Here is a 23132-nt window from a genome sequence, read left to right on the forward strand (position 1 = left end):
AATACATTTTTTTTTTGCCTTGGTACGGAGCCCCTAAAGGGACATCAAAAATAAAAAAAAGTTAAAAAAAAAAGGTTAGTAACTGGTGTACACCAGATATCAACTGTCTTTTTTTATGTCTAAAAATTTAATAAAAAAAAATGTTCTTGTTACTAATTGAATCTGTTACTAACCAGGATTATTTTTGTATTCTTATTTTTTCAACTTTTGGGGGGAAAAAAACAAAAAAACATTTTTTCTTCAGTTTGACCTTTTAGAGGCTCCGTACTTTGGGGAGTAATACACACAATCAATATTTTTAAAAACATGTTTTCTGAATGTTTGTTTGAGAAGGTGGTTAAAGGGTTAAAGGAAAAACTACGTTTACCATTTATTTTAACAGAAACAGCAGAAATTAGTAAAGATTAGCAGCTAATTCCTTTGTTTTTTTGCTAATCATCACTTTGTTGTAAGAATAAAGCTGCTTCTGTCAAACATTATAGCTTTAGCAGTTTTAGTACTAATGCAACTGTTTAAAATTTTAATCAGATTTACTCATTTTGTTAAAGAAAAACTTGAGGTATTTGGAGAACTGTGTGTTTGTTTACCTGTTTGTTCATAAGAATAGTTGTGCATGCTAACCGTACGTTGTGTTATGCTTGAGTTGTGTTTTTGTCCTTTGCACACCCCCTTTGCCCCCTGGTGGGTGTGGTCTTCTGACCGTGATGCTTTAACACTATTGGCTTACAGTGGTGCTGCTCTTCTTCTTTAACACTGCTTGCCCCTCCCACCGGACCCGTACTACCAACCCTGCTGCTGCTCTGTCTCTCGGGCTCCGCCCCTTGTAGCCGTCAGGCAACGTATGGGTGACCCATGAGGAGATGGAGACTCTGGCAGCCCCCTCTAAAACGGTCAGTCCCACTGTGACCTTCACCGCTCCTATTGGATGATCAAATGAGACTCGCAGGAAGCATGATTGTTTGGCCCCGCCCTGGACCTTTTGTCAATACTAACAAAAAATTGTGCTCCAGTGACGCTCAGTGAAAGTTTAGACTGAGGAAAAAATAGAAAACCACACAGAATTTAAAACTAAGGTTTGTAACCTGGCATGTGGCTCTTTAATCCCTCCCATTGGGCGTTAGCATGACAAGCTAGCAAAAAAGCCCACTGTTGCTTTCCCATTTTTTACTGCAATATTCTAAAACTTTAATACGAGAATCTGTGGCTCAAGCTGAACAAAATGATATATCACACAATATGAACATAAAATGAATGTGGGCGTGGTTAGCAAAAAACCTCTGTTGCTAAGGAAACACAAAAAAATACTTTTGTAGATTCTTATAAAAATGATGTAGAACTGTTTGTCAACCCCAGGTGACCAAATTATAAAATGGTTGCTATGGAGATAAAACCAACAGAAAAGCCACGATTTTGAAAAAAAAAAGTGATTTTTAATGAATCGTTGGGTTTTGGTCTCTAAAAAACTGGAACAAATGGTTCTTTTATCACTAAAGGTTGCAGACTCTTGACTTGGAAGCTCAAACTAACTGTAACACTTTAGTTGGACAGAGTAATTAAAAGCAAGTTAGAACACTTGATCACCTCATCTGGGCGTTAGCATGGCAAGCTAGCAAGAAAAGGTATACTCCTGTGGCTTTTACATGTTTTACTGCATTATTCTGAAATTTTAATACAAGAATCTCTAGCATGAGCTGAACAAAATGATATATCGCACAATATGAACATATTAGGAATGTGGGCGTAGTTAGCAAAAAACATCCGTTGCTAAGGAAATCCAAAAATGTACTTTTGCCGATTCTTCTAAAAATGACGTAGAACTGTTTGTCAACCCCAGGCGACCAAATTATAAAATGGTTGCTATGGAAATAAAACCAACAGAAAAGCCGCCATTTTGAAAAAAGTAGTTTTTAAGGAATTGCTGGGTTTTGATCTCCAAGAAACTTAGAAAATTACAAACTTGCTTCTGTATATTTTTTTTCTTTTAATCACTAATAAATAAATAAATCAAGACGAAGGCTAGCATTTTGTCCCAGCCTGTTAAATATAATGGACTTCTCCATTTTTCTCTCTGTTCAGTGTAATATTTGCTTTTGTTTGTGTTGAAATCAGAAATCGGACTCTGAAGAAGGAAGCTGGGCACAGGTGAGTCTGGCAGCTGTTGAAAGGCGGCGCGGTTCTTCTGCTTTCTATGCTGACGACGTGTTGACACGTCCTCTCAGACTCTCGCCTACGGAGACATGAACCACGAGTGGATCGGCAATGAGTGGCTGCCCAGTCTCGGACTACCTCAGTACCGCAGCTACTTCATGGAGTGTTTGGTGGACGCTCGCATGTTGGACCACCTGACCAAGAAGGACCTGAGGGTCCACCTGAAGATGGTGGACAGCTTCCACAGGTACCGCTCGAGTATTCAACTTCCAATACTAAAGGAAAGTCTGGATAAACATCCTTTTTTTTCAAACTGCCAGAACAAGTTTACAGTACGGGATCATGTGTCTGAAGAAGCTCAACTATGACCGCAAAGAGCTGGAGAGACGCAGAGAACACAGTCAGCATGAGATCAGAGGTGAGAGCTCCTCAGGGTTGACCACGATCCAGAATGAGGAGGACTGAAGGGTCTGTCCCCCCACAGATGTGCTGGTGTGGAGCAACGAGCGGGTCATCCGCTGGGTGCAGAGCATCGGCCTGAGGGACTACGCCAACATCCTGCTGGAGAGCGGCGTGCACGGAGCTCTGGTCGCCTTGGATGACAACTTCGACTACAGCAGCCTGGCTCTGCTCCTCCAGATCCCCAACCAAAACACTCAGGTGCTGCATCCTCAGGGGCATGTGGGGGGGATTCTGAGGCTCCTGGAGTCTCGATTTTCACAGCTCATCACCTTTAAACAATGAAGTATCTGAGCCATCATAACAATGGAAAAGATATGAAAATAAAATTGAGAAAAAAGTCGTAATTTTACAATTAAAAAAAAGAATCAAAATTTTTATGAGAATAACTTGTAGAATTATGAGTAAGATACTCAATACTTTATGGTAATAAGGTAATTATTTCTGAAATTATAAATTAAGAATCTACTAAATTTAAGTCTTACCTTTAAGGTAAAATTCTGTTTCTAAGAAAAATAAAAATAACAACAAAAAATATGTTTGTATTTTAGTCGTAGAAGTCATGAATTTACAATTTTATTTTTGTAAAATGACCATTTTCTTAGTAATGCATGACTTTATTTTTATAGAAGTTGCAAGTTTTTTTTTAACAATTTTTTTGGGTATATCTGCTAGATTTATGTCTGTTTTCTCATAAATTTATTACTGTATTTTTTGTAAATTTCTTATAAAATTATATTTTTGTAAAACTGTGACTTTTCTCATTTCATTGGTTTATTCTCCTAAAGTTGTTTTTTTAATTATGTATCTTATTTTTGTAAAATTACTTTTTTCTCATAATTGTACGATTTATTCCTGTAAAAATATAACTTTTTTTCTTGTAAATTTCGTAAAATTACACCTTTTTCCAAAAATTTATGACCATATTCTTGTAAAATGATTACTTTTAGGAATTTAATTTTAAAATGCTAAACTTATTTCCATGAATTTATGACTAAAAATACAACTTTTTTCATAATTTAGGCTTTTATTTTTGTACAATTAAAGGTTTTCATGATGTTATGGGTTTATTCTATGACTTTTTATCCTAATTTTACTTTTGTAAAATTGCTACTTTTTACTAATTTTACAGTTTTTTCTCATAAATTTTTACAACTTTTTTTTCGTAAAATTACGTTTTTCTTACAAACGTATTACTTTTTCTTGTAAAATTATGTTATTTTTTCTCATAATTTTACAGTTTATTCTCCAAAAAAAATCTCACAAATTTACAACTATTTTAAGTAAAATTACAACTTTTTTCTCACAAATTTATGGCTTCATCCTTAAATTATGACTTTTGTCTTATGATTTTATGACCAATCCTGTAAAATTACGTCTTTTTTTTTACAGATTTATTCTAAAAAAATTAAAAAATTATTTTTTTCTCATGAATTTAAAAAACTCAAATTATGTAAAAAATGCCACTTTTCTCTTATTAATTTACAACTCTAATAATGTAAAATTAGGACTTTTTCCTCATAAATCATTTACTTAATTCTTGTTAAATTATGACATTTTTCCCAAAGTAATAATAACTTTATTTATTTATTTTCATGATACTTCATTGTACTTACAATCTGTCTGAACGTATCATAAAAACTGTGTTGGCTGTTTCTGCTCTCAAGTCTCTAAAAACGTCTAATCTTTTGTTTTCTGTCCGTCAGGCACGTCAAATCCTGGAGCGAGAGTACAATAACCTGCTGGCGTTGGGCACCGACCGGCGGCTGGACGAGGTACCAAAGCTTTCATTGATTTCAGAGACCAGGAACATGAAAACCTTTAATAGACCTGACCTTCTAGAGAAAAATCTTTTTTCTATTTCTAAGAAATTCCATTAAATAAAGAGAGAAATCATTCCTGCTCATTTGCTGGATAAAAATAGACCATTTACTTCATTTACATTTACTGAACTCAACAATGTAGTCGTATATTTAATGAATAACACAAGCAGTTGTAGTAATTGAAGCCTGAATTGGTTAGAAAACGAACAAAAAGCTGAACTGTAATGACTTTTGGGAGTGTCGACCTGAATGTTTAACAGTTTAACCTTTTAAAAACACAAGTTTCACCTCCTGCAAAGTCATAAAATGTAGTTTGGATCATCATTGTATGAGTACACGAGTATTTTCTTATGAAAACGTGAATTATGTTTAGCAGAAAAGTTAAAGAAAACTCCAACATTTTTATTTCCACTTAGAGAAAAATAAACTTTAAACAATATTTTATCCAAAGGAGACAAGGCTTTTTACTTCTAGATTATTTCTTAAAATTGTCGTGCGACTCTTGATAATACTTACCTCTAACTACCATCACTGTCCCAAGCCCGTGTTGACAAGAGTGCGAGGCTTTCAGACTGAAGCTTCTCAAAAATTGTTTCCTTTTTTTCAGTTATTTTGTGCAGTTGAAACAATCTGACGCCTTTCTTGTTCTTGTGTTTTCAGTGCGATGACAAAGACTTCCGCGGCCCGTCGTGGCGAAGGCAGTTCCCTCCGCGGGACATCCACGGCATCAGCATGATGCCCGGCTCTGCGGAAACGCTCCCCGCAGGTTTCCGCCTGACGGCGACGTCCGGCCACTCCCGAAGACTGCCCCCTGAGGGTGAGAGCCCGCATCACACGCGGCTTTTGTTTCCTTTCCGGCGCTGACGTGTGGGAGCGGTCCGGCTGAGAGCAGCAAGCTGGAGCTCTGACTGTGTCTCTTGTTCTCTCCGGCGGCTGCTCTGCAGTCCTCTATGAGGTTCTGGACGACAGTCCTGATGACATGTATTTGGACTGGTTTCAAGGTCAGCTATACTTCCCTGAAGGTTCCTGGGATCAGAATGATTCAACATGTCCTCCCTCCTCATCACATGATCTCTTGCCAACCACTCTCCTGCTGTAGACCCCTTCTGTGGTTGTTCAAACCCTTCAGCTCTCAAACGTACCTCCATAAGGTTGTTTTGGAAAGCAGCAGAGAAGGATTCATCATCACCAACAGAGTGTTGGACCGATCCCTTAAACCGTCAGATTAGGGCTTCAGATAATTATTTTAGTTTAAAGCTAATCTATAATCTAAAAATGTTTCCTTTAACCATCAACTGCATCCACTGCTGCCAGGTTTGAATGCCCTTTAGAAAAAAACAAACCGCATCCACTGCTGGCAGGTATAAATACAATCTAAAACAACATGCAGTCGTGAAACATTAGGACACCCTATGAACGCCTGTACATCATCCCACATATTTGGATACATACACATATATCAGTTTAAATATCACTGAGTGATCCAAGCGATATAACTTGATATTCTATGAAATTAAATTTCTGCTTACGTTTAAGTTTAGACTCATTTAAAGAACTGGTAGTTGCCACAAAAAGTATCTCAATAATGTTTCATCCAAAGGAGCAAAAATAGTTATTAGGAGGTCCAGACTTTCCATTAAAATGGAAATTTTTGATCAGATTCTATGAGTAGAATAACAGTCATCTTTAGGTTCAATATTTTTTATTAAATCTTTCTTTTTGAGAAGTTTTTCAAAATAAGACTGAATAAGCTGACTGACTAAAAAAATCAACTGCATCCACTGCTGTCAGGTAGAAATACCTTCTAGAAACAAAAAACCATCTGCTAAATCTATTGCTGATATTGATGCTCCCTAGGAACTGACAAAACTATTAACTATTATTATTTTTTATGATTAATGAATCATTACCTGCAATCTTTTTTAATCTAACGTAATAATTTGAGTTTTCTTCTGTGAGAGAGAACAGGCGCTTCTATTTCTGTACATATTTTTTTATCTTCCACTTGACTTAAAATAATGCAGGTTGACCATCATGTGATCTCAGGCCAGGACTGTTCCATTCTACTAACTTCTCAGAAACAGCTCCCCTGTGATCCCATCGCTAATCTCCCCGGTCTGAAACTCTACTAAACACTTCCTTTGATCCATGGTTCTCATCTAAAAGTGCTCCTCATCACAGCCTACCTCCAGAACACAAGCAGAACTTCACTGTGAGTGTGACCGCCTCTCTGTCTCCCCCTGCAGTCGGACCGTCTGCGGTGCAGCGCCTGGACAGCTCCACGGTGAGAACCTACTCCTGCTGAGAGGAGGAAGAGGGGGACCTTAAACTGTACGCTGTATGTAACACAACTCAGACCGTCGCTGTGTCCAATGCAAAGATGTACTGAGGGAGGGTAAAAATAGATTTGGATTGAAGACAGTGGACAGCTTGAAGCGAGGTGACAGCAGGTCCGACTCCCGACTTCCTCTGATTCAAGTCGCTCCAAAACCTCCAGCCGGGTCCTGAAAAATCAGCTCGTGAAAAGTTTAACTGGCTTCTAAAAAAACAGATAAATAAACTATTCTGGTAGTAACTTACACAAATGTAAAACTGCTCTCGGAGTGACAGTTGTATTTGTGACCGTAGAAAAATAGTTTTAACTTAAATACAAAAAATAACTAAATGTAAAATGATGGAAGACGATTTTTCTGATTGTTAACATGGTGAGGCTTTTATTTTCTTAAATGTTATCGTATGTTAGATACCAACATCAAGTTTTATGATAGAAAAATATCTATTTTTAGGATTTATCTGGTTTACATTTAGATATAATCATCCTCAAATACAAGTTTGGAGCTACTTCTTACAAACATGTAAAACAAGAAACTGGTGAGTTTAAATATTTTTTTTTCAGGTCCATTAAGATAAAAAAAAAATGTACTTTTATTAAATATTATCCCCAATCAGAAAACACATTCAGAGAAACAGATCTTTATTATATCAAAATAAAATTAGAAACCACCTCTCCAGTTATGTTCATAGTTTAGATTTATTTTTAATTAACTAACAAACTAAAAATACAAGTAGAAACAGGAAATAATCACAGAAAAGATCAAATGTGTACAAATTTACAGTTCAGCTATTAGAAAAATACAACACTGACATCTGGTGGTCACAATGAGAACTGCAGCTTACAGTGAAGAGCCTGTTGCCTAGCAACCCATCAGCACAAAGATGGAGCTGCGTCATGATGCAGTTTTATTAATCTGAGAAACTTTACCACAATCTTTATTTTTGTATTTTATTTTAATGAACTTTAATGACAAAAACCTAAAATAGGATGTTTTTTTTAAACGTTTCTTCAGGGTTTTTCACAGTAAAACTAGACCAGAAAGTGTCTTATTCATTCAGCATGTACAAAAAAAACAAAAAGAAAACAATTGAAGTCTAAATGTGGAGGAAAAAAAGCAGCTTTATACAAGGATGTCTCATTTGTAAACAGAGTTTTGTGACAGTTTTAGTCAGAATTCCAAGTAGGCAGCGGCTGAAAGTGACGTTTTGAGATTTATTTTGCTCAAATCGCGAGACGGTGAGAGATTTCTAGGATTGTTATTGTGGAGTTTGTAGAGATGAACCTTAAAGAAACCCAACCGTTGAGTTTTTTCAGAAAAAGTTGATTTATTCTGAATATTTGTGACTGATTTTCAGACAAAACTTTCTTTAGGTCTTAAAACTCGTCTTTAAACACTTTATTGGAATAGTTTAGTGTATAAATATATCATACGGAACCGGTACCAGCCGTGATATTGGTACTTGATGTTCTCTAACCCAGTATTAGTACTCTTACCTGGCACCGGGTTCGGGTCAGGTACCAGACGTGGTACCCTAACCTGGACCTGGTAACAGACCTTGTACCGGGTTTTGGGTACCGGATCTGGTATCGTGTCCATTGTGGGGTTAGAGTACTGGTACTAGCTTTGGTTATCGGTACCAGGCGTGGAATCTGACCCAAACCAATACCAGACGTGGTACCAGTTCCACCGGTTCCAGTACCCTAACCTGGTACTAGACCACGTCTGGTACTGGTTTGGGTCCTGGACTGTGTCTTTGTCCGATCAGGTATCATGTCCGGTTCCATAACCCAGTACCCTAACCCGGAACCAGTTTGGGTTCTGTTACCGCTACCCAAACCTGGTAACCTAACATGGTACTGAACGCGATAAGTTGACCTGAACCAGTAAGCAGTACAGGACCCAAACCAGTACCAGACCTGCTACCGGTTCACATACGGGCCCCGTTTGCGTCGGGTACTGCGTCTGGTACCAGGCCGAGTCCAATACCGCATCTGGTATCGCTTCCGGTGCGGGTTTAAAGCACTGATACCGGTAGCAGTTCGCATCCAGGCCGGGTACGGCATCTGGTATTGTGTCCGTTGCAGGGTTAGATAACTGGTACTGGTCTTGGGTACTGGTACCAGATGTGGTACTAGTTTGAATCCAAGCCCAGTACCAGTACTTTAAACCCGCAATGGAAGTGATACCAGATGCGGTATTGGCCTCGACCCGGAACCAGACTCAGTACCCAACGCAAACCAAGCCCGCATGCGAACCAGTAACAGGTCTGGTACCGGTTCAGGTCAGCTATTAAGTTCGGTACCATGTTAGGTTACCAGGTTTAGGTACCGGTAACAGAACCCAAACTAGTGCTGGGTTATGGTACCAGACGTGATACCTGACCAGACAAAGAGACAGTCCAGGACCCAAACCAATACCAAACGTGGTCCAGTACCGGGTTAGGGTACCAAAACACGTGGTACCGGTACCCTAAGCCAGTACCAGTACTATAACCCGGTACCAGAAGCAGTAGCCCAGACGTGTACTGGGCCTGGATTCGAACTGATACCACATCTGGTACTGGTACCCAAGCCCAGTACACGTCGGCTACTGCTTCTGGTACCAGGTTGGGTGCGGTACTGCATCTGGTATCTTGTCTGTTGCAGGGTTAGAGTTTGGGTTCCGTTACCAGTACCTAAACCTGATAATCTAACATAGGAATGCGATAGCTGACCCAAACCGGTACCAGACACAGTACAGGACCCAAACCAGTACCAGACGTCATGCCAGTATCAGGGGTTCTATTACTGAACCTCCTGCCACTGGACCACGTCTGGTACTGGTTTTGGTCCCGGACTGTGTCTTTGTCTGGTCAGGTTTCCCGTCTGGTATTGTGTCTGTTAGGGTTAGAGTTTGGGTTCCGTTACCGATACCCTAACCTGGTAACCTAACAAAAGATGATGGCTGACCCGAACCAGTACCAGACACAGTACAGGACCCAAACCAGGGTACCCTAACCTGGTACTAGACCACGTCTGGTACTGGTTTTGGTCCCGGACTGTGTCTTTGTCTGGTCAGGTATCATGTCTGGTACCATTACTCAGTACCCTAACCCGGAACCAGTTTGGGTTCCGTTACTGGTACCCAAACCTGGTAACCTAAGATAACGCGATAGCTGACCGAACCAGTACCAGACCGGGCCCTGTTATATAGACTTCAATGGGAGTTTTCACCTTAATTTTTTTATTTCGTAGTGAACGCCGCCCTGCAGAAACTATGTCCTATGAAACGACGGCTTGTTTGATTTCACCTATAAACGGCCGAACCAGAATTCTATTCAAATGGACCTCCCTCACCCCACAGAGAATCTCTCTACTCACACTCTGTGTATTCTGCTGTGTAGTTACAGTTCTGAGGGAGCCGGACCCGCCGAGGATCACAACAATCTGATGACATGCACTGCCAAGAAGCCCCGCCCTCTCGCCCTGCACCAGGCGCCGGTGCTAAACAGTCCTGCAGGCTGCCCCCCCCCGTCACCATTTCTACCTTTTACATGTACAGTAACTTGTCAAAGCATAATGTACTGTGTATTTCTTCTACAGGAGGTGTGTAGGTTATCTGTAAATTAATATAAATATGCCATTTTTAATATATACACACATAAATGTATAAAAAAAGAGAGTTTGTGCAAAAAAAAAAACAAAAATAGTCCCGACGCCCCATTAGTGGACCATAGATGAATATATGCTGCTCTTTAAACTATATCCCCTCCCTGCAGATATTTTTTTTATGATTTGGGTTAGTGTGGTGTGCCCTCTAGTGGTGCCTCGTCGAAGCACATCAAACTTCATTTTCATCAAACAGAAAAACAAAAAAAGAGGAGGAGTCGACGCAGCCAAGGACAACGCTGTTGCACAAACGTCCTCTCAGAGAACAAACTAAAGTCGTCGTTTGTGGAGCTGTCGGGAGACACAAAGTACACTTACAGCCGCGCTGGCCTTCTCCACCCCCAACAGGAAGTAACTGAGCGGCGGACGGCTGTAGCTCATAGTGACGTGTGATCATGGTGAAGTGAGGTGACTTCCATTTTTTCCAGTCCTGCCGTCTGTCTGTCAGTTATTTCCTCTGGAAAACTCTTTCGTTTGTTTTTACATCCTCACTTTGCACGAACAAGAAATCATTTTTTTTGTTTTTTTTTAATTTATTACTTCTTCTTGTACTTTGGTCAGAAATATGTGGTGAGCAAACGACTTTTCATTGTCAATAAAAAACGGAAAAACTTTTAGCGATTTGTCGTTTGTGAAGGAGTCCTGAACTCTTTCAGGCTAACGTCTCTGAAATTCACCTACTTGCCTCTCGATGTCTTTGAACACGTCTGGATCCTCAATGGTTGGAGTGACCTGGGAAGAAAAACACAGATTTCAACTTTTTCAATCAAAAAATGTTTCATATTTAAGAAAATAAAAGCTTTATTCAAAATGTTTTCTCTCAAAGTTTTGGTCATTAAAGTCGATGCAGAAAAACTGAGTTTTTCCCTCAAGGAGTAAATGAGGGATTTTATTTTGAAAAGAATACTACTTCCTGTAAGCAGTTCTCCTTTCTGTTTTGCAGATTCTTTTATTGAAATTTTATTTTTTTTTTTATTCTGCGTTGTGATTGGCTGTAATCTGATGTCAATCAATCTCTTCCATGTCACATATCTCATACTGTCTAGAATTTGAGACTTTTACAGCCTTAAAACGTTAATTTAAAAAGTTTGCCGATCTTGTTTATCTCATGTTATTTCTAGAGCTCTAGAACTCCTGCAGTAAATGAAGGAACACTGTATTGTAGTTTGTTTGTTTTTCTGGAGCTCAAACTAAATTTGCAGGATGGACTCTTTGTGCATCTTTAACTCTGATTGATTCCACATGTCGGTAGACAGTCATGTTTACAGTGACATAAATGATGCTTTTGTTGCAGAATCAGATGTGATCGCTGCAGAATGACACAAATGCACCAACTATTGGAAATGGTAAAAACTTTGGACTAAACAGAGTTATTTGCTTTGCTAAAAGTGAAATATATTTTAAATGAATAATACAGTGTTTTTTTGTTTATCGTAGGAGTTACTGCCTAAAAATAATGTGTGATAAATTAAATCACCTTCATTTTTTTTTTAACCCTGCAGAACTCAAAAACAGTTTTCTTTTACCCTTTTGGTTTTGATTTATTTTGGGTGGCAGGAATTAACTGCAACCAAAAATAAATCAAATAGAAAATAATAGAACATTTGAAATGAAAAGAAATAAATATAATTGGGTGAAAAAATAGAAATGAAAAAAATAAAAATGAAATGAAGAATAGACAAAACAATAAATAAATTGATAAAACAGCAAAAAAAGTTATTAATAAATAGAAATAAAAATAATGAAAAAATAAATGAAAACCAGAAATAAATAATAAAAAAAATAGGGGGAAAAATAGAAATAAATAATAAAATTGAAAAAAGAATAGATACAAAATTAATAAACTAAATAGGGAAAAAAGAATAGAAATAAGAATAAATAAATAAAATATTGGAAAACATTAAATAAAAAATATTGGGAAAAAACAAAGAAAAAAGAAAAGAAAATAAATAAAAAAGATGTAAAAAAATAATAAATTGAAGTAAATGCATAACATAAAAAAACTGAAATAAAATAATTAATTAACATGTATAAATACAGTTTTAATGTAATTGAAAAAAATAAAAATAAAATGCTGAAATATATATTAAAAATAAATAAAATGCTAATTTCAACAGCTTTAAACTCAAAAGCACACATTGTAAACTCAAATTATAGAAATAAATATTATGGTAAACTTGAAAAATATATATTTTTTGAAAAACATTAAGTTTAAATTTAAAAATTAAATAAAAAGAACAATGTAAACCTAAAACTGTTACCAAATGCAAAAAAAGGGTATTTGTATTTTCACATTTTTTCCTTTTTTTGCTTTCAGTTGTTTTTTTAAGTTTTTGCTGCTGAGCTGATCCTATTTTTATGGGGGGGGCGGGGCTTCACAGCTTACACACAAGTTACTTTCATGAAAATAAAATAAAAACAGAAACAAATACTAATTAATTATGTATTTAAATATTAATATTTGTCTTTAGAGCTAAAGAACGTGATTAAGGAGTCTCATGAGGCTCCAGACCGCTGCTCTACAGCCAATCAGGACACAGAACTACATTACTCTGATCTAAAAAGAAAATCCATGACTGATATAGCGAAGAGCTGGTGTAGTCTCTATTCAAATTATGCAAGTAGCATTGATTCACTCCCATGAAAAACTAAGTAGTTCTTCCTCTCGTAGAGAGAACAGAAACAAAGATAACCGCTCTACCTTGTACGGTTTGCCGTTGACCAGATTGGATAAGGAGGAGCGGGGAATTTTCCCGGAGCGAGTCTTCGGAAGTCCTCGAACAAAAAGAACGTTCTTAAAGGCCGCCACCGGCCCCACGGTGTCCCTCACCAGCTTGACGATCTCCGTCTTCACTTTCTCCTCAGTGTCCCGCACGCCTGAGAGACAAAACCGCCATTTTAGATCAGATAATAACGAATAAACGGCGGGCGACGCCCTCCCCTCACCATTCTTAAGCACACACAGCGCCAAAGGAACGTGACCCTTCAGAGGGTCCTCCAGACCCACCACGGCACAGTCTCCCACTGCAGAATGGAGCAGCACCGACTGCAAACAACAAATCCACAAGTCAGAAAAACAGTTTCCATCCGAGTCTTCAGCGCCGGCCCGCTCACCTCCTCCAGAGCTCCTGCCGATAACCTGTGACCTGCCACGTTGATGACATCATCAGAGCGGGACATGATGTAAAGGAAGCCGTCTTCGTCCAGGAAACCTGCGTCCATGGTGTCGTAGTATCCCTCGAGGTTCAGAAACACATGAACAGTTTTAGCAATGCCAGATGTCACCACCAGGGGGCAACGTTGAACCGAAGACATACACAGTTATATATAATATATATGTCAGAATGAATGGGTTATTATTCCTTACAGGGAACTTGGAGAAGTAGAGTGTCTTAAACAGACTCTTGTTCTCCCACAACGACAGCGCTGCTCCAGGAGGTAAAGGCAGCCTGAGGAGCACATCACACAATATGACGACAACAAACCAAACTGTCAACAATAAACGGGTTTGTTGTAAACCAGTTCTCAATGTCTTTCTGAAAATTGTACAGTTCAAACCACTGACTGTACTTGAGAACTGGACAGAGCTTTCTGCTTCTAGAAAATTAAGTCATTGTGTTTAAGTGTGTTTATTCAAGAAGTACATTTAAACACGTTTCTTTGTTCGCAAAAATTGTTCGACCGCAATGGATTGTCGTCGATATTTGCTAAACTAGTGAGCATCGATCCATGCTAGTTTTTCCCAAAGACTTCTGGGAAGTTTCTACTGCTCTCAATTTTGTAATTAGTAGATTTAGACAGCACTAGAAAATGGTCAACATGTATAGTGAGTAGGTGATGTAGAATTTAGCCAGAGATTATAAGTAAACTGGGATAATGACTTAGCCTGAGTACATGTTTCCATGGAAACCACTCCGGCCAATCAAAAGAGAGCTTGCTGTTGGTCCACACCCCTACCACTTTGAAAGTGGCCTACACAAAATCAGACTTTTCGACGAGAGATCGCCTACTTTTATTTTGACATCTGTTAACTTCCTTCCCTGTAGTTCATCATGATTCCACTAGAGGCACAAGAGGTCATTTTCAAAATGGCTGCCTCCATAGAATCTCAACAACACTTTTAGCGGGAAAAGTTTAGGTCATTTTCTTTTTCTAGTTTTATTTTATTTATTTTTTTAACAACTTACTAATTTGTTGACAATTCTTTACAATTTAGTTAAAAAAATGTGGATAAAATTTGAGATTTGGGTAAATAAATGTCTCAATATTTCTAATATTGTGAACATAATCTTATCAGATCACCCAATGGATCATAACTGATCCTATCTATATCTCATTTGAGAAAAATTATATTGCAAATTAGTGTGTGGATTTTATCAAATAAGTAAAAAATAATAATAAAACAAAAGTATATATTCTGTCAATACTTTGATGCAGTAGGTTGTACCATGGGGTGTTTTAAAAACACATATTAAGACTTTTTTATATTGATTATCAGACATATCTGTTTAAGAAAGTGGAAAAATATCAAGTTTTTACCAGATTTTATTCACAATCTAAGTTCAAAGCATCTGATAAGAAAACTCTGATGACCCAGCAGCATTTAAACGCATCATTTACACACAAAATGTGAAGAGTCTCACATCAGATTTTTGCATAAATGCAGTTTTATTGTGTGTGTATGAAGCGATTTATGTGTAATTTTTAAAGATTTGTATGCGTACTTAGTTTTGTTTCCTTTTTTTGTATTTTGTAGTTTATATACATGTGAATACATAATTGCAAATACATAAAGTGATGCACAAATTGTATGAGTTACAAACGGAATGAGACTATATTATCTCCATACTTTAAAGGTTATGAAACATTTGAAATGCAGTGACACATGCCAAAATGTGCCAAAAAAGAAAAAATCTCCCATGATTCATTTTAAAAGTGAGGAAGCTGGCTGTGTGACTCACCTCACAACAATATTTCCCAGAGTTCTCGGCTTCACCTCCTGCATTTGGTCATCAATGACTGTCACTAAAAAATAAATAAATAAAAGAAAATACACAAAATATTAGAACTGATGAAACATTTCTGTCTGCAGCTGCTCCATATTTACCGTTGTAGCCTGGAACGGGTTTCCCAGCCTGGCCTGCAGGGGGCGTGAGCGAGCTTCCCAGACCCATGAAGGAGGATGTGATGGCAGAGCCGGTTTCTGATGAAAAGACAAACAAATCCATTGAAATTCTCCTCTCATCCAGCTGTGGGTTTGCTCTGAAACCACACCAGCTCCGGGTTTCCCCCACAATGCAACGGCTCAGAAACTATTTCATAGCCGGCGTGGCCTTTATAAAGGAGGTCCATTGTGCTGCCTCTCACAGAATTACACAGAACTATGGGGGGAAACCAGCCAGGCCTGCCCGCCCACCCAGCAGAGCAAAAGCAGAATCAATCCAGCTCAGCGGGAAGATTACATCACACAGATGCTGGCATCCGCTGACGTCTACTGTGTTCAACTCCATCTGATCTCAGTCTCACTTCCATCATGAAATCTGTACATCTCACTAAATAGATTCTATCACTGTAACAGAAGAGCATCAGAAATGCGGTCAGTCGTATGTCCCACATCGATTTCATTCAATACTATCTGGTCCTATATGTTGATGGCAATCACAGGAAGTCTGGGTAGATTGTGGGCCATAAAATCCAAACACTGACTGGACACTTACCTGTTCTTTAACGCAAATTTCTCATCAGTCAACCACATTGCAGCAATTCGTTGCATGTATGCATGTAGACATGCTCAAGACTATCAGTTTCCGAAGTGACTGAACGTGATTGTTGGTGTCAGATGGGCTGATATGAGTATTTTAGAAACAAACCCACAACTATCTCTAGAGGTTTACAGAGAATGGTCAGAAAAAGAGAAAATAGGAGAAGGCAACTCAAAGAACCACTGGTTACAACCAGTAGGCCATCGTGTGATGAGAGAAGCTCCGCCCTAAAGGGTCCATTCCATTTGTCTATGGACCTACGACCAACGAGGGACCAATGGGTCCATTTTGTAATCGAAACACTCAAAAGTCCAGTCCAATCCGGACCGCTCAGTGGAAACGAGGCATTTGTGTACCTTAGTTCCAACACTACAGCCTACCTGAGTATTGCTGCCGTCCATCTCTTTATGACCACAGAGTACCATCCTCTGATGCTACTTCCACACGACTTCAAGCTGGAATCCTCTCAGACTGGTTTCTTGAACATGACGAATCAGCAGCAACTGATGCTATCATATCAGTATAGACCAAACTCTCTGAGGAATGTTTCAGTACTTTGATGTTACTTAATCCAAAACAGGGTCCAACACAGTACTACCACAGAGTACGTAATAAAGTGAAAGGTGAGTGTAGCCTCCAGCAGGGGTCCCAGAACTGCGGCCCACGGGCCAGATCAGGCCCGCCTCCATATTTGGCCCAGCCCCCACATACTATCAGAAACACAGATCGAGACCCACATTATGATTATTTTTATTCTCTATGTTTTTTGGACGTCCATAGCTCTTCAACTATTTCAACTAATATTCAGCTCTTTTTATGCTAGCTTTTTCAGCTGTTTTGGCAGTTACTAAGGATTTCTAGGCTATGTTGGAGTTTAGCTAATATTTCAGCTACATGCTAGCTGTTTTTGCTAATTTAGGATTTTTTCAGTTTTTTAGGCTAATTTGAAGCTTAGCTAATATTTTAGCTTTATGCTAGCTGTTTTGGCTAAAATAGACGTTTTACCAGTTTTTTAGGGGATAAATTGGCATTTAGCTTAAAGTTCAGCTACATGCTAGCTTTCTTGGTTAGTTTAGGATTTTTAAACTCTTTTAGGCTAATTTGGAGCTTAGCTAATATTTTAGCTTCATGCTAGCTGTTTTAGGTAAAAAAGATATTTTACCAGTTTTTTAGTTGCTCATTTGGTATTTTGCTTTATAGTTCAGCTACATGCTAGCTTTTTTGGCTAATTTAGGCTTTTTTCTTTTTTATAGTCTAACTTTGGGTTTAGCTAATATTTTAGCCTTATGCTAGCTGTTTTGGCTAAATTAGACATTTTACCAGTTTTTTGGATAATTTGTAATTTAGCTAATATTTCAGCTACATGCTAGCTGTTTTGGCTAATTTATTTTTTCAGTTTTCTAGAATAATTTGTCATTTCGCTAATGTTTTAGCAAGCTGTCAGCTTGGGCGTTTTCAGCTATCAGCTTCAGCATTTTTAGTAATCGATTTCAGCATCCTCAGCTATCAGCACTAGCATCTTTAGCAGCCGCATTCAGCTTATAGCATTCACACTAGCATTATCACAGGTAATGATATATATCTAGTTTTCAAAATATGTTAGTCTTATTTTTTTCTTTGAAGATAACAGAAATAAATTATTTAAAATTTGGTTATGTGCAGCTTTATGGAAAACCGTTTATGTTTAGGTTGTGATTGTTAGACTTTTTCTGTTGGCCTACAAACCGACCCCGGCCCCCCATCAGAGAGGAAAACAGTTATGTGGCCCTCACAAGAAAAAGTTTGGGGACCCCTGTCTTACAGGCTTAGATAGAAGTCATGAGGGGCCACATTCCTGAAGGAAATGTGTGTGTGAGTGCTTTGAATCTTCAAGCAGAGGAGAACTAAAGGAATACGGAGCATCCATCATTCCCCTCCTTAGGCATGCGGTGTAAACTCCAGGCTTCGGTGACTCATGCTCATCGTGAGGGATTTTTCTATCCCCAAAATAAGAAGCCTTTACACTCCGAACCGTGCAACAGCCAAATCTGACAGGAGAGCGTTTTGCATGCAGGACAAGCATGCAGGTGGGGGGACGCTAATTAAAACCTGGAGAAAAACCCAAGGCAACGGAAGTGGTTCACACCTGACAGAGGAGGCGTGATCAGCAGAACCTCTCCAGAAGGTACGCCTGAGATGTAGCATGAAGGATGAAGCTGCAGATTTGTAAGAGGAAAGAAAATATTTGAATGATTTGGTGCTTATTAATCTAGTAGTACAAGATGCAGGGATATTATCCGGCAGTTGGAAACTTTTTAAATGTATGCAGCTAGTTTTGACTTCAAAGACACAAACTGCTGAAGGTGGAGGAGAGTTGGAGATGTTGAAGAGGAAGTGGCAGCACTTCCTATTAATGAAAGGTTAGTGTTCAGAGCTCAGCACTGAGCATGCAAACACACCTACAGTACATTCCTTATGACATTCTGAAGTCATGGATGGAACCTGCATGGCGACTGGTTGTGTCAGAGTTCTTCTGACTTTATGGTGAGTCAGAGATCTATGTCAGCCCGATAGTTCAAGTTCTGATGTTATTTAGGGAAATCCATAATAAGTCCAGAGTTACGGAAAACTTCAGGAAGTCAAATGCAACTCGGATTTAGTCAATTCTGTTCACTGAGAAGTTCAACTCAAATAAAACTGCAAATCTAAAACATAACATAGTCCTAGTGATTTCACTCCAATATTGACAAGTTTAGACCAACTGAACAAGAACACTTCAGTAAAGTCTAGTCTAGGGGTGTCCAAATACAGACCTCCTGCTGGTTTTCCATAAACCCTGTTGATTACCTGGATCAGGTGTGTTTGGACAGAAGGGAGCTTTCATGGAAGTAACCCAATCACTTTCTTTAAACATCAGTTTGTGTTACTCTTTTCCATTTCATGATCATTGTGTAGTAATATTTTACACTATATACACGATTGTTTATAGTAGGTTTTATTTATTTTATGTTATTTCGCCTTCATAATAGTCTAATTATTAGCACATCAGAAGTTCTTTGTGTCTTCCTACGCTGTTGTCACGATCTCATTGCCCCTAGGGATCAATAAAGTCCTATCCATCTATTAGTAGTAGAGTTTCATGACTCCTGCTGGGTTTCAGCCGGTGAAGAATGAGCCCAAATGGCCTCTAGAAGCTTGCAGAGGTCTAATTTAGCCCATTAGAGGACGGTGAGCTCAGCTATGTGTTTTCATGTCCAGTGACGTTACAGATGTTCTGTCATTAAATCCTCACTAAGGACGGGAAGCAATGTGCTGCCTCCAGTCTTCAGAGCAAAACTGATTTAATGGAAAACATTTTTTTTGTCATCAATAACACTTTGACTCAAACAGTTTGAGCAAGTTCGAGAACTTTTAATGAAAAGGAACTTTCTGAAACTGATTGCTTATTGATCTAATAAACACTTTATCAATAGTCATCATAGTAGCAACGTTCAAACCGCTTTGAATAAAGAAGCAGCTCCAGCGCGTCGGGGAGTCTAACCCTGAAGGATGCTGCGTTCGGATCCCTCCTGAATGTCGATGGGACTTCGACACAACTACTGGACCGTGTCAGCATGAGTGTGCTGTTTAAATCTTGCTGTTTACAGCAGGAGTCTGCGCTCAGAGATTAACAGTCAGCCAGTAGACTTCAGGCTCAGATGAAAATAGACAGCATATTTTACAGCCGAGCAGGAGACGGAACGGGCGGCACGACTTCCCCGGAATAAATCAAACACGAAGCAAAGACCTTTCCAAGCTAATCAAATTGCATCAAACCCTCCAATATATTTGCATAAGCCCTTCTCACAAGAGGGTCACTTAAACTTTAAAGTTTTCCTCCGATAGTGTAGATATTGTTTAAGCCAGACACTTTCATTTAAACCGGTGGTCCCTGATCTATGGTTTGGTCTTCTGTTACCCCAGATGGGACAAACTGGTTTAGACTACGGTCAGGTATCCCAAAGTGTCCCTACGAGGGGATCTAAAAGCAAGTTTTTCAGCAACAGGTGGTGGAGGTTTTAAGGAAACGTCAGATTTTATGGTGAACGGCTGATTTTTCTCTAAAAGTTGATTAAGTCAGTGGCCGCCCGGGCACATTTGGAGGTTATGTGTTGGCAGTCAGGTGACTAACGGGGCTGACACCATTACAAAATCGTCCACAGGGCAGAGTCACTGGCCTGTAAATGTCTCCAGACGGCGTTAGTCCACATCAGGTGTCGCCGAGGCCTCCCCATCAGTTGTATTCATAAACCGTAGCCTTATATTAGCCACTTTCCCCAAGATTCAGTTCAAACCTTCATTTTTGAGCTATAGTTTCGTTTCGGTTTATTGTTGCCAAATAAAAACAGATGGTTGTGTCAGAAAGGCCAATCGATGTTAAATCTTTGCCAAACCAAGTATGAGAATTAGATCAACGATATCCAGACCGGATAAGTCGAAGACCAACGACCGCCATCAGTGCTGGTCACCATTGGTGGAAATTGGACGACTGTTGGTCAAAGAAGGAGGTACAGACGAGATGTAATGAACGAACACATGAAGCTAGCTGGTGTTAGAGTAGACAGAGTTAGATGGAGGAAGCCTGAAGGAAGAAGCTGAAAGGAAAAAGAAATGTTGCTTCGGTTTGATATATGATTTGTGTATAACAAAATGAGCTAAACATGTAAATGTAGGTCGTAGGGAGTCAATGGTTCACTTTAATCATAATAAATGGTGTAACTGAGAATTCTGCCATCAACACTGGTCAAAGAGAAACATGTAATCAAATCCCACAAACTCTATATGGGGCCAAGATGTCTTTGAATGCATTTTTTTTAAATCAAAGGTTCTTTTTTTCATTTCAATTTATATTTATTCTACCAGGAAAAAAAATCTTTAGATTAAAACTTAAACTTTCTTGTTTAACCAAATAATTTATTTTAGGAATGTTACATCCCAAACACTGCTTGATCTCTAGGATGCTGCCAATAAAAGTAATAAAAGTCTTAGCAGAAAGTGGTAAGTAAAGGCCAAATGTATAGGTTCAAATCAGGATCAGCTTAAAGTGAACAAAAATACAAACTGAAAATTTGAAAACAGGCATTGGAAGGTTGAAGAAAAATGAAGAAAATTTGAAAGCAGCTTTAGACTCAAAAATATATTGAAGAAATTATTGTAAATTTGAAAAAAAAAGTGATCAGTTGAAAAAATAATATTGAAAACTTGAAAGAAATATTGAAAATTAACAAAAAATAAATCTTGAATTAAACTTAATTCTGCAGCAGAAAAGACATCACATCACCATTTCCTCTTTGGGAATTATGGGATGCATTTTTCAGTAGCCAATGAGCTCAAAGCCCCGCCCCCACGTAAAATTATGATCAGCTCAGCAGCGAAAAATCAGAATTAAAACTGAAAACGGAGAATTGAAAGCAAAGAATGAGAAACAAAAAAACAAACAGTTTTAGTTTTTTATTTATTTAAGTTTTACATTTACTTTTTTTTTCAAATTTTCAATATTTATTCCAAGTTTTCAAAATTATTTTTTCAAATGTTTAATTTCATTTTTTCAATAATTCCTTCAAGTTTTCAATTTGTATTTTCTAGTTTAAAGGTTTTTAATTTTTAAATTCTTTTTTCACATCCTGTTTTTCATTGACTTTAAGCTGACCCTGATTTGACCCCATACAACTGTAGGTATGAAAAAATACCTTTTACTCCCATCTCTGTTTAAATGATTCTTGGATCTGGAATAGAAGATCTCCATAATGTGCGCGGGTTTTGTGTTTTTCAGTATTCACAAAGACTTCAATGAAACTATAATAAGTTAAGGTAAAGATATCATGGACTGGATCACTGTTGGTGCCTTTAGGCTCTTTTCTCAGCACATCGTTTGAGAGTTAAACTCAAAGTACGGCTTTTTTATTAGTCGTGATCGCTCCGGGCCGTCCCCGCGGACCGGCCGCCGGCCCGCCCTGCAGGGCTGTACCACACAGCTTCATCCCCTGAACTCAACAACAGAACCGTGGTGCTGAGACAGATCTCACAGCCTCCCCTCACTGTTTCGGTGTGTTAGCTCGGCCCAGCCGCTGACTGACGGTAGAAAGAGTTCATGAGTGGAGCGACGGCTGGCGAGCAATCAGCCCCCTGCGGCGCTGTCGGCACTGCTCTGCCGTGTGTGGGCTCTTAATGAAACCTAGACGAGAGTTTGGAAAGAGTAACTGCAGTGGAGAAAAAAACAGAATATCTTAGAACCATAATACAATTGATAAATTGATCGTGAAACGTTGAACCCACCACATTTTCTTTCAATTTTTCTCTCAAATTTAATTTACTTTTCAAGTATCTAACTGGCAACTTTCTCTTCTTCAGTTTTTCTCCGTCTGGTCAAGTTTTTTGGGAATTCACACATTAACTTTGATACATGAAGTGATGAGTATACATTCTTAGAACTCTAATAGTCAGTTGAGTGAGAATATGGGCTGAAAAATGTGAAAAACTGTATGTGGCATGAGAGGTGGCTACAATAAGATTGTAGACGGCTTGACAGTTGATTGTTTTGATTAAAAAAATTATATCAACTGCAGGTTTCCCAAATGTTGCAGATTGTATCTTTTTTATTTTTTTCCAAAATAAATATTGAGAAAGAATATCGGCCTAAATATCGACTCCAGACTTTAAAAAGTATCGGTATTGTATCGGCCTTGAAAAAAAAACATATCATTCGATCCCTAAAATCAACATTCTCTGATTTCCACAACAAAATATGTTTTAACATGAGAAAAAAATAAAGCTAAAGTAAGACGCTGAAGGATGCCCATAAATAATTAAATATTTCCTCATCGCATTTGAAAGTATCGCCAAATTAAGTATCACGATTAGGGTTGGGTTAAAAAAAAATCGATAAATCAATTTGAATCGATTTAAGCTTAATAGATCAATAATCGATTCACAAAAGAT

The 23132-nt window shown here is 38.4% G+C and overlaps 2 protein-coding genes across 21 annotated transcripts in view; one reads left to right on the forward strand and one right to left on the reverse strand.

The window, feature by feature from the left end:
- The window catches only part of ppfia2 (PTPRF interacting protein alpha 2), a 198361-nt gene extending 187331 nt beyond the window's left edge, over positions 1-11030 (forward strand). For 5 of the 17 annotated variants that reach the window (XM_036210177.1, XM_036210178.1, XM_036210181.1 and 2 more), the window contains 10 exons: positions 828-890; positions 2110-2142; positions 2220-2395; positions 2469-2566; positions 2633-2808; positions 4314-4382; positions 5091-5247; positions 5375-5431; positions 6677-6768; positions 10149-11030. In XM_036210177.1, coding sequence (XP_036066070.1) covers positions 828-890; positions 2110-2142; positions 2220-2395; positions 2469-2566; positions 2633-2808; positions 4314-4382; positions 5091-5247; positions 5375-5431; positions 6677-6735 — 888 coding nt within the window. In that variant the 3' untranslated portion in view covers positions 6736-6768; positions 10149-11030. Of the gene's footprint in view, positions 1-729; positions 2087-2109; positions 2143-2219; positions 2396-2468; positions 2567-2632; positions 2809-4313; positions 4383-5090; positions 5248-5374; positions 5432-6676; positions 6769-10148 lie in introns of those variants that run through there. The other 12 variants (XM_024288117.2, XM_024288124.2, XM_024288163.2 and 9 more) reach the window with 7 other exon arrangements.
- acss3 (acyl-CoA synthetase short chain family member 3) overlaps positions 7443-23132 on the reverse strand; it is a 118034-nt gene continuing 102344 nt past the window's right edge. For all 4 annotated transcript variants that reach the window (XM_024288227.2, XM_024288235.2, XM_024288218.2 and 1 more), the window contains 7 exons: positions 15521-15616; positions 15375-15438; positions 13781-13862; positions 13528-13650; positions 13360-13459; positions 13115-13290; positions 7443-11145 (listed from right to left, as the gene is read on the reverse strand). In XM_024288227.2, coding sequence (XP_024143995.1) covers positions 11071-11145; positions 13115-13290; positions 13360-13459; positions 13528-13650; positions 13781-13862; positions 15375-15438; positions 15521-15616 — 716 coding nt within the window. In that variant the 3' untranslated portion in view covers positions 7443-11070. The remainder of the gene's footprint in view (positions 11146-13114; positions 13291-13359; positions 13460-13527; positions 13651-13780; positions 13863-15374; positions 15439-15520; positions 15617-23132) is intronic.

The sequence above is a fragment of the Oryzias melastigma genome, linkage group LG23 (genome assembly GCF_002922805.2).
Source record: "Oryzias melastigma strain HK-1 linkage group LG23, ASM292280v2, whole genome shotgun sequence".
Taxonomy (NCBI): Eukaryota; Metazoa; Chordata; class Actinopteri; order Beloniformes; family Adrianichthyidae; genus Oryzias; species Oryzias melastigma.